The sequence below is a fragment of the Anas platyrhynchos genome, chromosome 1 (assembly GCF_047663525.1).
Source record: "Anas platyrhynchos isolate ZD024472 breed Pekin duck chromosome 1, IASCAAS_PekinDuck_T2T, whole genome shotgun sequence".
In the NCBI taxonomy this organism is placed as follows: Eukaryota; Metazoa; Chordata; class Aves; order Anseriformes; family Anatidae; genus Anas; species Anas platyrhynchos.
In genome coordinates, this window is record NC_092587.1 from 204,963,854 (window position 1) to 204,976,688 (window position 12,835).

Here is a 12,835-nt window from a genome sequence, read left to right on the forward strand (position 1 = left end):
TTTACCAGATTGTGATTTGACAGCAGTTCAGCAAAAACCCTCTGCAGCGGTAACACAGGAAAGTGAAGATGAAGACCAGCAACTGAGTGACAGAAAACAAAGTTAGTCCGTGCAAACGAATCCATAAATAAGAAAAACTCATCACTACCTCATGTGCTCCTGCTCTCCCCTCCTGCAAATGAAGGATAACCTGGAAATACTTTGCTGACTACGGTCTGTGGCAGAGGGGATTGGATTACTCACCTACTGTAGCCTGCAAACGAAAAATCCCTTCCAATCTTCATTTTAACAGCTGGTGGCTTTTATGCTTGCTTAAATATATGTAAGCAGATATTATTCACGAGACAGTGGGCATCTGTACTCCGCTACGTATGGGGCTCAACTGCAATGCCCGATTATGAAAGCCTGGCCAGTTTTCCCCCTGAGCTAGACTCCCTGTAAAGGCTCATTTCCATTTGTATTATTAGGAAGCACTAAGAAGCCTTGTTTAGGATCATCAGCCTTAAAAAAAAAAGTTACAAATGAACAACTGTGCATGCAAGGCTTGGAGGTGAGAAGGAAATGAGGCATAGACATTCATATGGGGGCAAGGAGGGAAGGCGATATTCCCGGAGAACGATGCTTAATATTCCTGCACGTTTTGAAATATCGTCCCACCAAAAACGTATTTTGTCTTGCTAATGACGGCGTCTCACCTAACAGGGAGAAAAAAACAACCCTGCTTGTATGAAGGCAAAAGCCCTAATGCCTAACTAAAGCTTCCATTAACAGTTTTCCAGGATAGGGTACACCAGAAGGGAAGAACAGGTACCTACACTGTGAATGTTTTGTCCATTTAACACATCCCAGAGACATCACAGCTCTGCTTATTCAGGACTGAAGGAGACATTTACCACCTGTACTCCTCCCACCCCACAGATGAGTGCCCACACGTGTGCCAGAAGGCACAGTTTAGGTATTCTAGCCCTTCATTTTTGGATTTGTTTAGGGGACCACACAGCATCTAAGGATTTTTACATCACAGTGATGTATATCACACACACACTCATCTTCCTGATGAAGAAAGCTTTGCTTTACACATCTTCCTAGGGGATAAGAAAAGTAGTGAGAATATTTTCAGCTCAAATTACTGATGGTAAAAACCATGCAAGGACTGAGGTTCATTTTCTTTGGGCCTGCTTACTTCCACTGTTTTGCTAGCTGAATTTCCATTAGACAATGCTTTTTTTTTTTTTTTACAGTATTAGTCAAAGAAGATGCTTTTTTTTTCTCCTCCTGTTTTCCTTTGCCAAAACTATCCTCCCAGTCAAAGGAAATGATTCATAAACCAAATTAGCTCCTATTAATCAGCATTTCTATACAAGGGATGAAGGATAAAGTTGAAGAGCAACTCAGAAATAAGAGCTGGGAAGTGCAGTGGCACAATGAAATCCCATAGGATTTTAGTTGCTGTTACCCCCTGCAGTAGATATTTTGTTCCAGGGTCTGATACTGAGCAGCATTTCTCTAAGGCACTAACCCTGCTTGAAACCTGCTCCTGTAATTTTCAACTGGAGTAGCAATTGGTTTTTTTCCTCCTCTTTTGTATTGAAGTGCATGTGATCAGAAACTGCCTTTAGAAGTGAAGTGTTCTCCTTCCCACATTCTGTATATTGCAGGAAAAAAAAATACTCGTAGAGACTAGCAACATTTTAGGAGCCTACTAGAAATCAGCAATAAGAATCTTTTCGAAAAAGCAAAATCCTTTAAAAGTTGTAGAAGTGGGAACATAATTGAGAAGGCTGTGTATCAGCAGGGTTTGCACCCTGATTTCAACATAGGATTATTTATCAAAACACTTTTTCCTGCATCAATTTAAGACAGGTTTTTCTATCATCAGAAAAATTTAGCTTATGCTGTGCTGCCCCTATGCTTGTCATGAACAGCGTAACCAGAGTAGTCTGCATCATGCTGCTACTGGAGACCTTGTTACTTCCATTGGCTTAACATGCAAGGAATTTAGCTTTGTGAGTACCACTGTCACGATATTTACTGTGATTTCACATCAGATTTTAAAATTTGTTCCAATTTGGTTTTCTGAGTTTTCTACAAGCCTCAAAATATTCAGGTTTGCCTATTAGCGCTTCGTACTTCATTACCCCATTCAAATCACCTAGTTTCCTTTAGGTAGGCTGGAACCAGCCTTCCACCCAAACTGAGTATCTATACCAAAAAAAATTATTTTTCAGGTGAACCGAAGCAGTGATGGAATCCATATCTATCACCAGGGCATCATCAAAGTGATCAAAAACCAAAAACCAGGAGTGGTTACCTCATACTGGATGGTATTTTCAACACCTTGGAGCATCCAGAGCATCTGCACAAGACCAGGTAATGACACAGGGACCATATGTGACCTCTGCAACCTTGTGGCAGGGGTGAATAACTGATCTAGGACTCCTTAAATCACACAGTGCTACGTTTGGGTGGGATTCAGACACCCAAAGACCAAGGATGGGAATGCAGGACAAAAGAACTGCTTAAGGAAGACACTGTACAGGCAGTCATAATTCAAAGACCATAGATAAAAAGTAAGAATATGAAGCATCTACGACCTGCAGTAATACACACAGTAGTGAATAGCCTTTGGAAGTTGAAGTTTATCATCTCAGTGGTTTTAAGGAGAATTTCTCAAATCTCACGCTCAAGCAGCTTCTGCAAGGTAACCCTATGCTAGCTTGGTCTTGTAGTGTAGAAACCAATTTGCTTTGATTTTCTACAGAGACAGCAGAGAAGATTTTGGATCTCCACAGCAAATCAGAGCAGAACCAATTAAGATTTCCCTGGAAGGCTTCAATAATGCTCAATTCCTGATTAACAGAGCTTCCCATTTAGCAGCAACACTCAACATGCAATGGCTATTTTCCTTAGCAGCGAGGATGCTCAGATGGTGTTGACTGTAATTCAGATTCCCATGCAGCTCACCTGGATTAAGCTTTAAAACAAATGGGAGAGCAGACACTAACCAGGCTGTAAGACCTGATTTACTTAATGTCTTAGCACCTTTCTGCCCTCCCATCCTCCTGGAGTATTACAATACACAAGGTACATCTACTGCCAGCCCTTAGACTCAGTCTTAACATAACACTTCTCTGCCTTTTGGTAAAAACACTGCATTTTAAACAGTCTTTTCTCCTTCCATAATTCCCCTCCAAGTGTCACGGGCCCATCACATGAAAAGATGTTACGAAAGCAGAAGTTACAAGCCAAAAAGATCCTACTGTTCGTGCAACCTGTAGTTTGAGAAAGTAATTACCCTCACTGAGCGCTCTCCACTTGTCAAGAGGAGCTGCTTGTTTGTGAAAAATCTTTACAGTGATGTTTCCTGCAGCATCCACCTCCTTTAAATCACAAGGTTAAATTACAAGGAAAAAGAAATACACAATCATAGAAAAATACTTACCATCTAACCATTAGCCCAAGCTCCATGAAATTTTTCAGGTTAGGAAGAGTTTGCCTTAGGTCTGGAGTACTCAGCCCGTGTTGATATCTAAGCTACAAAAACAGGAAAAAGGAGAATTAGGAAGGCTTTCCAAACCCCAGATTCCAACGGATATAGTAATATGCTCAGTTAATTTGTCAGGTTTTCAAGTAAAACGTAGGATAATCAAGCAGCTCCAGGAGATCTATTGCCCTTAAGGAAATATTCCATTTAATGCTCATAACCTCAGATTAGCAAAAACCCACCCAAGAACAGGGACAAAATGATCAGTCAATGCAACTGTTAAACCTCATTACGCTTTTTCCATTTCCTATCTGTACCGGGAGAGTGGCCTCACAGCTTAATAAAAAAAATAGAGTTATTAAGGGAGCAGACTGACTTTCAACACAATGTCCTACATTCACCGAGTCGAAAAATTTATTTCTGTACAAGTGTCGTCTGTCATCCTGAGTGTATCAGCGTTAGCTGGAATCAGTAGAGGAATTATTACAGCAACATCAACTGGTAAAAATACAGACTGTCACAAGGCTGAACTAAATCTGGGTTCTTTTAACTGTTTGTATCAGCATATAAACTATTTTCATAATTGAATCCAGTGTCACGTGGCTCAGAGAGCAGGTTCTAACATCGACCTGCTTTAGCCCATGTATGAATTCCTACCTGGAATTAAGGAGATGCAGCCAAAAATTAAAAGCTTCAATATACTGACTCCACGGAAACTGCAACTTGTTTTTACCCTCAGGTTATCAAAATGAAGTACACACGAATTAAATCACTGCTTATCACAATAAACTACTCACTTAAGAAGTCCCCACCTAAAATTGCCTTTGAAGAAAAGGGCACATGGAAAGAAGGAAAAGTCTTCAGGTTTGAATCCCAAAACTTCAGGGAAGATCTGCAGGGCAATTTATCCCTCGTGTGGTTCAAATATGGAAAATATCCCTAAATTCAAACATCTTTGAAAAGAATATTGGAATGAAGCAGTACCAAATTGATAGGTAGTTGTCAACAGATATTAAAACCCTCTAGAAGCTGCACCTTGCCTCAGACCTGCACGAATTCAGTACTGATGAAGCTAGCTGCTAAAACATTCAAAAGTACCAGTTAAATATTATATTTCTTTGAGCTACACACCTGTTTCTGTAAGTCATGAAAGCAAGGTGCAGGCATCCTCTGAGTTAGAAAGGTTTCTGACCTGAACCAGGAGCCCACGCGACTTCCCAAACAAAGACCTAAACAGTTTCTCCGTAGAAAAAGGCTCTTGAAATTGGGAATGATTTCTGTGCTTGTCTGAGTTTTAGAAAGAAAAATTGCTTTGGAAGAAAATCATCCACGGCACTGCATTGTACAACAGGAGGCCATTTATTACATAGTTTATTATTTCCATATGGACACAGCCGAGTCATATGGTGGGCTTGGGTTCATATTTTCTGCTACAGTGACAGAACCTGGATTAAGACAAGCATACAATATAAATTACTAAATGATCACCACATTCTCCTGATGGGATTACAGTGGATTTGGTTAACCAAAGAACTAGCCTGGGGCAAAAGAAATAAAAAAAAAGCAAAAAAATAAAATTAAAACCATTACATTTGTTCCTCCTACTACAAAGTTGTTTTTTTTTTTTTTTTTATAGAATACCCGTTTTTACAGTCATCCTTAAATTCTAAGGTTTCATAGCATGAAAAGAATTGGATTAAAGGATCTCTATTTCCAACAGCCAAGATCAGAAGAATACATGCGAGACACACTTGTATCAAAAGACACGTACAGAAACATTGCTTCTGCTAAAAAAAATATAGTGTAAATAGCATGCAAAGTTAGGATGCAAGTTTTGTGAAGCCTCTAGAAAAAAAATGATGGATTTAGCTTCATAAATTATATTCTACTCCATCTTTGTAATTGCTTAAATAAAAGGGATGTTGCCTTAGGTGGCTTTATCAATACCAGCTGATGATGATATATTTACAAAGTGAACCTAGAAAATCTCTGTCCTGGAGAACTCACTACATGTACAGCCCATAGTAAAAAACAAATGTAGAAGGAGAAACCCTGAGATTTCTCTTATTTGAGAAAACAGAACTTCTCTTCCTTCTGCTCCCACCCTCTGCTTGTCAGAGGCTGCAGAGAGAAAGGCAGAGAGAAGAGGAGCAGTGAAACAGTCTGGGTAGGAAAAGGAGCTGCAGGAGGTGCCTGCATGCTGTCCTGATTCTCCTAAGAAACAGAGTTTGATTTTCAATTGCTGCTGTTAAACAACACCATTTCCACCCACCCCACGCTAAGTTTCCAGAGGAACCAAGCACCACTCGCAAGAGCAGCGTTTTATTTAAAGATTAGATTGTTCCTCCAGGATATTACAGACCAGCCATCCAAAGAAAACGTGCCTGTTTTAATTTGAATGAACAAGCACCCAAGATTTGTGTTCCCATTTATGACTGTGTATACACCACGGGACCGTAAGTAAATCATTAACGATGCTCAGGCAATAAAATATTAATTGCCATTTCCTTACTAATATTTAGCTCCTTGACGCAGCTTCATTTTCCCAAGTGCTGCGTGAAATGCTGTGTGACTGAGCAAAACCACGGAGCAAACGTACTGGGAAACAAACAAGCTGAAGACATCGGGCACGTCAAAGAGCATCCTAATTCTGCTCTCAAACCAGTCACCAGCAATTCCTACCCCCCAGCAGCAAGAGGCAATGAACAGGATGCAGCACGCTTTAGGAAGAGTTCAAGACAGAAGAGCTTAAGGGTATTGATATTTAAGAAAACAACTCACCTTCTAATTGCCTTCAATCACAGATAAATTCCTTTTACCCTTCTCAAAGTGAGAAAGTTTCAGCATTTCACTGAGCTTTGTTACCTTGGCTTCTGTGGTAACTGAGAGCTTTCCAAGTTAGCTAACTCAAGATATAAAGAGGGAAGGGAAAACGTAATGGTGAAGAGTACAGTTCTCTAAGATCTTTAAAAACAAACCTAAATTCATCTAATATGATCCTTTTTTTCAGAAAACTTGCATCTGTAACCTCTGACACTGGAAATCCTGTATGATAAATTAAATTTCAGCATTATGAGAAGTCTTGGAAGAGAAGACAGCATTTGTAACTACTGGTAGGTAGCTGCCTAGAGTCTGCTTCTGTAAAGTCTCCAAGTTTTGATTTGTCCTAAGAGTTTCAGAAAGAGCCTGTACAGAAGAATCTAAAAGATATTAAACTTATATTAAGGGCAAGTTTATCTTTATGGAAGACCGGCCTATCGTACCAGTGAGTATTTTATATCATGCCCTGCTATTTATTCCAGCAGAGAACCATAAACGTAGAAACGAGCTGCATGTAAAACAACAGTTCCCAGGGTGAAAGCTTTTTTTCTTAAAGCACACATTAACTTCCTACTAAACTCCATCAAAGGCAGAGAAAATTGTTCCAGCTAACAAAACACCGCAGCATTAGCTGAAGGTGAGGCTCAACAAACAAGTTCACTTGAACTTGCAGAAAGCAGAGCACAACTGGTTTAAACTCACTGCTTTATGCAGAAGGGATGTGTTGCATTGCTCCAGCTTCTACCTGAAGTTCCTTCTGTGCAGTGGCTGGATCAAAGCTGCCTGTGCCTTGGCAGGGATCAGCTCCATCCTGAGAACCTCCACAATCCACTGCTGCTACCCAAGCATCTTCCAGGTCTTTTATCTTGTTAATCAGACAGCTACACGTAATTAAAATCACATCAGACAATACAAAAGGCTACCTCCCTTCTAAAGATAACAATGATAAATATTCATTCACCAGGTCATGGCAAGCCTGGCCATCCTGTTTGCTATTAAACTAAAATACAAACCTGCACGGGTTCAGCCACTCTCTTACAAACTCCATAAGGTAGGAAATACTGCAGCTATTAAACTTTTTCCACTTAAACTGGCTTAAAAAGAAACCACTTTGTTATCTTTCTATTTCTGTGTAGTATCAGGTTGCACCCAAGATCGAAATTAGGGCTTTTGCCTCTTAAGAAAAATAATGATATCCTGCATTTAGGTGCAAAGAGTAGGCTATTTCCTATCCTAATGCCTGTAAGATTATTTAATGACGAGTGGTACACGAGCACATGCATTTACTTCCAAAGAGAAACCACAGAGTATCTGGTCTGGAATATCTTTTTTTTTTTTTTTTTAGGAGCTCCCAATGACTCCAATCCCGAACTCATCTGTTCATCATTTCCCACATTGCTTCCCCAGCCATATTCATCTTGTTCTAAGACACGTGGGAGCAGTCTCGTAGCTCAGACTGTGTTCATCAAGTTCAGGATACCGGTCACTTCGGTGCTTGTTGTGCATAATATCTGAGTCTGCACCGAAACCTGCAGCATTTTTGTGCTTCTTTGATCTTAGACAGAGGTACTTCAGACAGCAGGTCATCAACGTGGCAGCGTGCTGTTGTAAAACCACCTGTATCTACACAAGACAGGTACCCAAGCCACTCTTACACTATCCACGTTCATGTATTATTAGGGCAGCTGAGCAGTTTTTGAATTATTTTCAGTTAAATGAGGCTTTTCTTTAATAGCTTCAAGAACTTGAAAGGCCATCTGCTCGACAAATGCGAACACACACACAAACAAAAATAGAAGCAAAAACGTTCTTTCAATCAAGTTCACAGCGCTGGTTAGAAGCCAAGCATTTACATAAGGTTTTCAGAGGATGTCAAACGCTGGGACACAAATATAAAAAGCAAGTTTTAATAAAATGACATAGTTAATTGTTTTACAAGATCCTGGATGACTTCTCCCCGAGTATGAAGGAGCACTGGCTGGGATTCAGATGACTAAGCACTGCAATAATGAAAACAGAAAGTGTTGTTATAATGCCTGTTGCTATATAAACAACCTTGGGGGATCAGTGAAATAATGCCTGCTGCTATATAAACAGTTGTGTGTGTTTATACCTTTTGGGGGAAATTATAAAATTTGAGATTATTTGCACTCCTAACGTGTTGCTCTCCTTTGTTTCATTAAGTCTAGCTGGTTGTTCCCCCCTCTGGAGGTTTGCTGCAGAACCCCAAAGCTGCAACATTAGCGAAACACATCATGGTATCAATTAGCTCCTTAGACAGCCCATCTCAAAATTAAGCATTTCAAATCCATTTTGACTTTTCATATTTAAAAGACTGGCAGCATATTAATATCTATCAAGATTGGAAGCAAATCTAACGAGGTTTTCCTCCCCCAAGCTTCTTAGGAAATAGAAGAAAGAGAGCAGTACAGCAAGTACTGAGATTACAACAAGTCTTCAAGTTCTTGTCAGCCTCACTTTTGGAAGGAACAGAGACTGCCATAGAAGCGACAGTCCTCATCCAAAATCCTCATCCAAAACAAGAAGTGCTCAGCTACAGGGCTGTTTTTACAGTAATGCTGACTTGGATATTGATATGCCAACACCTGCCTTCCTCTCCCAAGGGGATTTCAATGCTGTTCAAAGGTCCACCTTGAAAAGCAGATGTTTATTTCACAATTTTCCTAAGAACATTAAACTAACGAGAGAAATAAGTGACATCAACCACTTTGAAAACCTATGTACCTCCATTAATGCAGTGAGCACACAAAATTCCTCAAGCTGACCCAGTCTGCCCTAAAAAAAAGCCTTCAGGGAAACCATCTTCAAGGCCTCCCATCACATTTAGCAATAACAAAGCATACAAAACAGGAATCAAAGCAGCAATAGGATAACAACTGTTTTATGCTGTCCCTTCAAAGGCTGCTTACAATCACACTTTAATTTTATAGCATGTTCGGTCTAAAAACAAGCTGATCCCATTCCATTGATCAGGGAGAGGCTTCTAGCAAGAAGATATTCACCTCTTCTCTTATTTAGGTCTGTAGCAGTCAAAATGTGCAAGGTCACTGCTCCAAGAGGGTGAATGCTGCATTTGGGAAACGTTGATGTTGTGGCTAAGTGTCTGCACACGTTAGGTTAGCATGGAGCTCTAATTCATTCAGTTTTCTCAAACTGCATCAAGTTCATATAACTTTCCTCACCACTGGTTCTTGCTATCCCATAAACAATCTGCCTTCTTTCCTCCCTTCTTGCCCTGGAGGATTTTAATCCATGTCCATCTGAAAGGGAGGAGAAATCCAGGCATGAAATGCAATTACAGGAGCGATTCAACAGTGACAAGGGAGATGATATTCTCTACTGATGACAGATCTACTTCCTTCTACCTTCTGATTTACCATAGAATTACAGAAAGCTGCTTCTTCACCTCGCATCCACAAAAAACACAAAGCCTAACCATTATCTGCAAGCAGCAGCAGCCTGAACATTAATTCTCAGCAAGCTGTAAAATCCCACCAGAAATTTATGAGTTTTCTCCAAATTTTTTAAAACCGAAGTCTGATCATAGGCAATATTCATCCCTGGATTCTGGTTTCACAACACGAGTGTTTATTGGAGATAGACCACAAGAAAATAAGGAAATCGGAGTACGTGTTTGAGTACATGCACAACACACTGCAGAACTAAACATCTCGATGAGCCAAAAGCTGCGTTTCCTCCAGGACTCTCTTGCTCGTATTAGTGAAGCCCTTCCTGACAGTAAACACAATACCTCTCCAGAGATGCCCCAAACGTTAGCCTTTGTGGTTTGAGTCCCCTGTCCCAGTAAGGATATGGGAAACCAGTGTCAGGGACAGGCTGGGGGAAACAGCCTCTTACAGAAGTAAACTATTCCTGTAAAATTTGGTGGTTAGTGGGCTCGTTGTAAAAATAACATAGGTGGGCCCCCTTGCCCATAAAGGTGCCTCTCATATACCAGGACCATTTTACAGAAAGAACATTAAAAAAAAAAAAGCAATTTAGAAGATAGAGCAGTTACTGGCCTCAGAAAAGCTTCCCCCTCTCCCCAGTGAAGCACTCAAATAACTAAAACCACGTTTACTGCTCGGCTCTTTGCTGTGCTGTAGCTCGATGAGATGAAACTATGCAGCATAACCTTTCCAGGTTCAGGTCAGAACTTCTTAAAACACCTCGGCATCACAGCCATGTTTATTGGATTACGAGACGTGGGCACACTTACTTCCTATGACTTCATTCAGCCTAAATGTTTGGATTAAAAAATCATTGCAAGAGGCACAGAACAAAAGGTTAGATGTGCAAAAGCCAGGAGAAAGACAAGTAACGCTCTGTACCTCTGTCTTACACGTACCATTTGCTTTATGCCTTGAGCTCCCTGACTGCACGAGAACATTTTAAGCTTGCTTTTGACCTACAGACATGAAAAGTATAATAGTTTTGTGAGTGCACAGGTAAGTACAGGGAACTAACCCACCTCGTTAGGCTGAAAATCAGAGCGACAAGAAGCTGAGAGGCTGCACGGCCTCACCAGGGCTACTCCAGAAGCCAGGGGGTGGCTGAGCATCTGCACATGCCTGTGAACGCCTCTGCCACCAACGAGGTTTCCTCACTTGATGACAGTTCAGAGCCATGCAGCGGTTTCCAAATAAGTTTGGGGAAATTTGCATGTGGTCCTACTCACTCCTTCGACATGAAACGGAGGAAATGGAGTTTCTTGGCAGTTTTTCCCACAGCACTGATCCAGATTTGTTCCTTCTAAAACCTGTTACTTCAAAGCAAAAACACTTTTGCTTCTAGAAAGCATTATTTAAAGAGAGAGTGATTAAGCCTGTACCAGAGACCAAGCAGAGAATTTGGGGTTTCTCAGCTCCCTGCCCCATGTTTCATCACCTCAGCTCAGAGTGTCTTCCCAGGCATCCATCACTCTACTTTTAGCAGGCAAAAGAGACTGACTTCTGAAAAAAAAATATTAGATTTGGGATAAAGTGGAAAGACTTCTTATTCACAGAGTATAACATCAATAGCTTAACCTGTGTAAGACTGGTTTCCTTTCAGCACCTTCAGCAAACACCAAAAAACACTAAGCCACACCAATACTGGAAATAATTTCTTATATGATAGAGCATATTCTGAACTTAAAAGCTAAAGCCAGGGTCACTAAATCAAAAGCTATTAAGCAACCCTCTCCTTGAGAACAACTAACGGCTTATATTTAGCTAACTGGAACAGCTTTTATTATTACTATTTACACAATATTGAGAAATGTTTGTGTGAATTACACACCAGGTCAAGGAAAGGTGCTTATGTTCCCTTTAGTATGTCAGGTCTCTTGAAAAATAAATACTTTCAAGCTCTGTATTTCTAAGCGTTCTGGACTGATCAAAAACTCAACGAGCCAATACATATCAGACACTTTTATTCCTTTTGTCAGAAAATGACTTGCTTGAAATTTCAACCACGGTACATAACAAGCCTGAAAGGCATTTATGGGTGATTAAGCAGCTGTCATAGCCGCAGCTTTCAAAACAGGATTTGTGCCCTGATGTGCCAAATCCTATCCAGAAGTATGAGGCAGACCCTGCCCCACGGAGCACAGAACGACAGAAGAACAAAGGACGTGGGCGGATAGAGAAATGAAAACAACAGGAGCTCAGCGAAAAAGAAGTCACAACTTGTCACTTGCTTGTGACAGGTGAAAGTAATTCTTACGCATTAAGCAACCCAGGTTTCAGGAAAGGACAAGCCAGTGGCTGTATGTGTCCTAGCACGTTTTCCTTCCACGGAGAGATGGCAGCACAGCAGAAAGTGAGAAGGCTCCTGAAGGAAGGGACGGGCACAGGAACAAGGTCTGAATTCCACAGGTGCTAATGCTTTATATCTGAAAGTCAAGCTTTGTCTCCACAGCACACACCCTACTCGTTAGGAAATATTATAAAACCACATCTTTTTCCTACACTAATATGTTGTGCCATGGCTTGATAACAGACTTCCCGCTCTCCTATCTCTTCCAATTTCATAAAGCAACGCTTACATGAACTACAAAGCAGTTTAAGTTGGCAATCGTATGTGTGCATGTCAGCTTAACTCTATCAGGAGCCCATTTGCCTTTTGATTACTAAATCTTGGTTCTATTTTAATCACTTACTCATTTTTTTTTTGATCCTTGCTTAGGAGGAAGAGTTAACGTGCAGAAATGACGACAGCTGCGCAGAACACGAGTGATCGAACACACAGAGCGTGCCTGCCAGTATGTGTCCCCAAAATTATTTTGGAGAAGTGGCTCCAGGCACAGCAGGTGGTGCCAGCAATATCCTCCTACCCAGCCACGCTGCCCAGGCTCCTGCTGCAGGTGCTGTGGTCAGTACGAGCTGGGAGCCAAGGTCTGCTCCTCAGTGAGCCTTCGCTGATCACTGCAGATTGCCTCCGGGCGAGGAGAGGCAGGCTTTCATCTGAATGAAAGGGTGACTGCTGCTACAGCTAATCCAGTCTCATTTCAACCTATTTTATCTTGGC

General features: G+C 41.0%; 1 protein-coding gene and 1 long non-coding RNA gene across 7 annotated transcripts in view; one reads left to right on the plus strand and one right to left on the minus strand.

The window, feature by feature from the left end:
- The window catches only part of UVRAG (UV radiation resistance associated), a 92,542-nt gene that overhangs the window by 9,998 nt on the left and 69,709 nt on the right, over nt 1-12,835 (minus strand). For all 6 annotated transcript variants that reach the window (XM_072032918.1, XM_072032917.1, XM_038178253.2 and 3 more), the window contains one exon: nt 3,443-3,534. In XM_072032918.1, the coding sequence (XP_071889019.1) occupies nt 3,443-3,534 (92 nt within the window). The remainder of the gene's footprint in view (nt 1-3,442; nt 3,535-12,835) is intronic.
- Nucleotides 6,099-7,780, plus strand: LOC140001386 (uncharacterized). Its single transcript, XR_011806591.1, has 3 exons — nt 6,099-6,238; nt 6,495-6,597; nt 7,650-7,780. It is a non-coding gene; the product is annotated as an uncharacterized lncRNA (long non-coding RNA).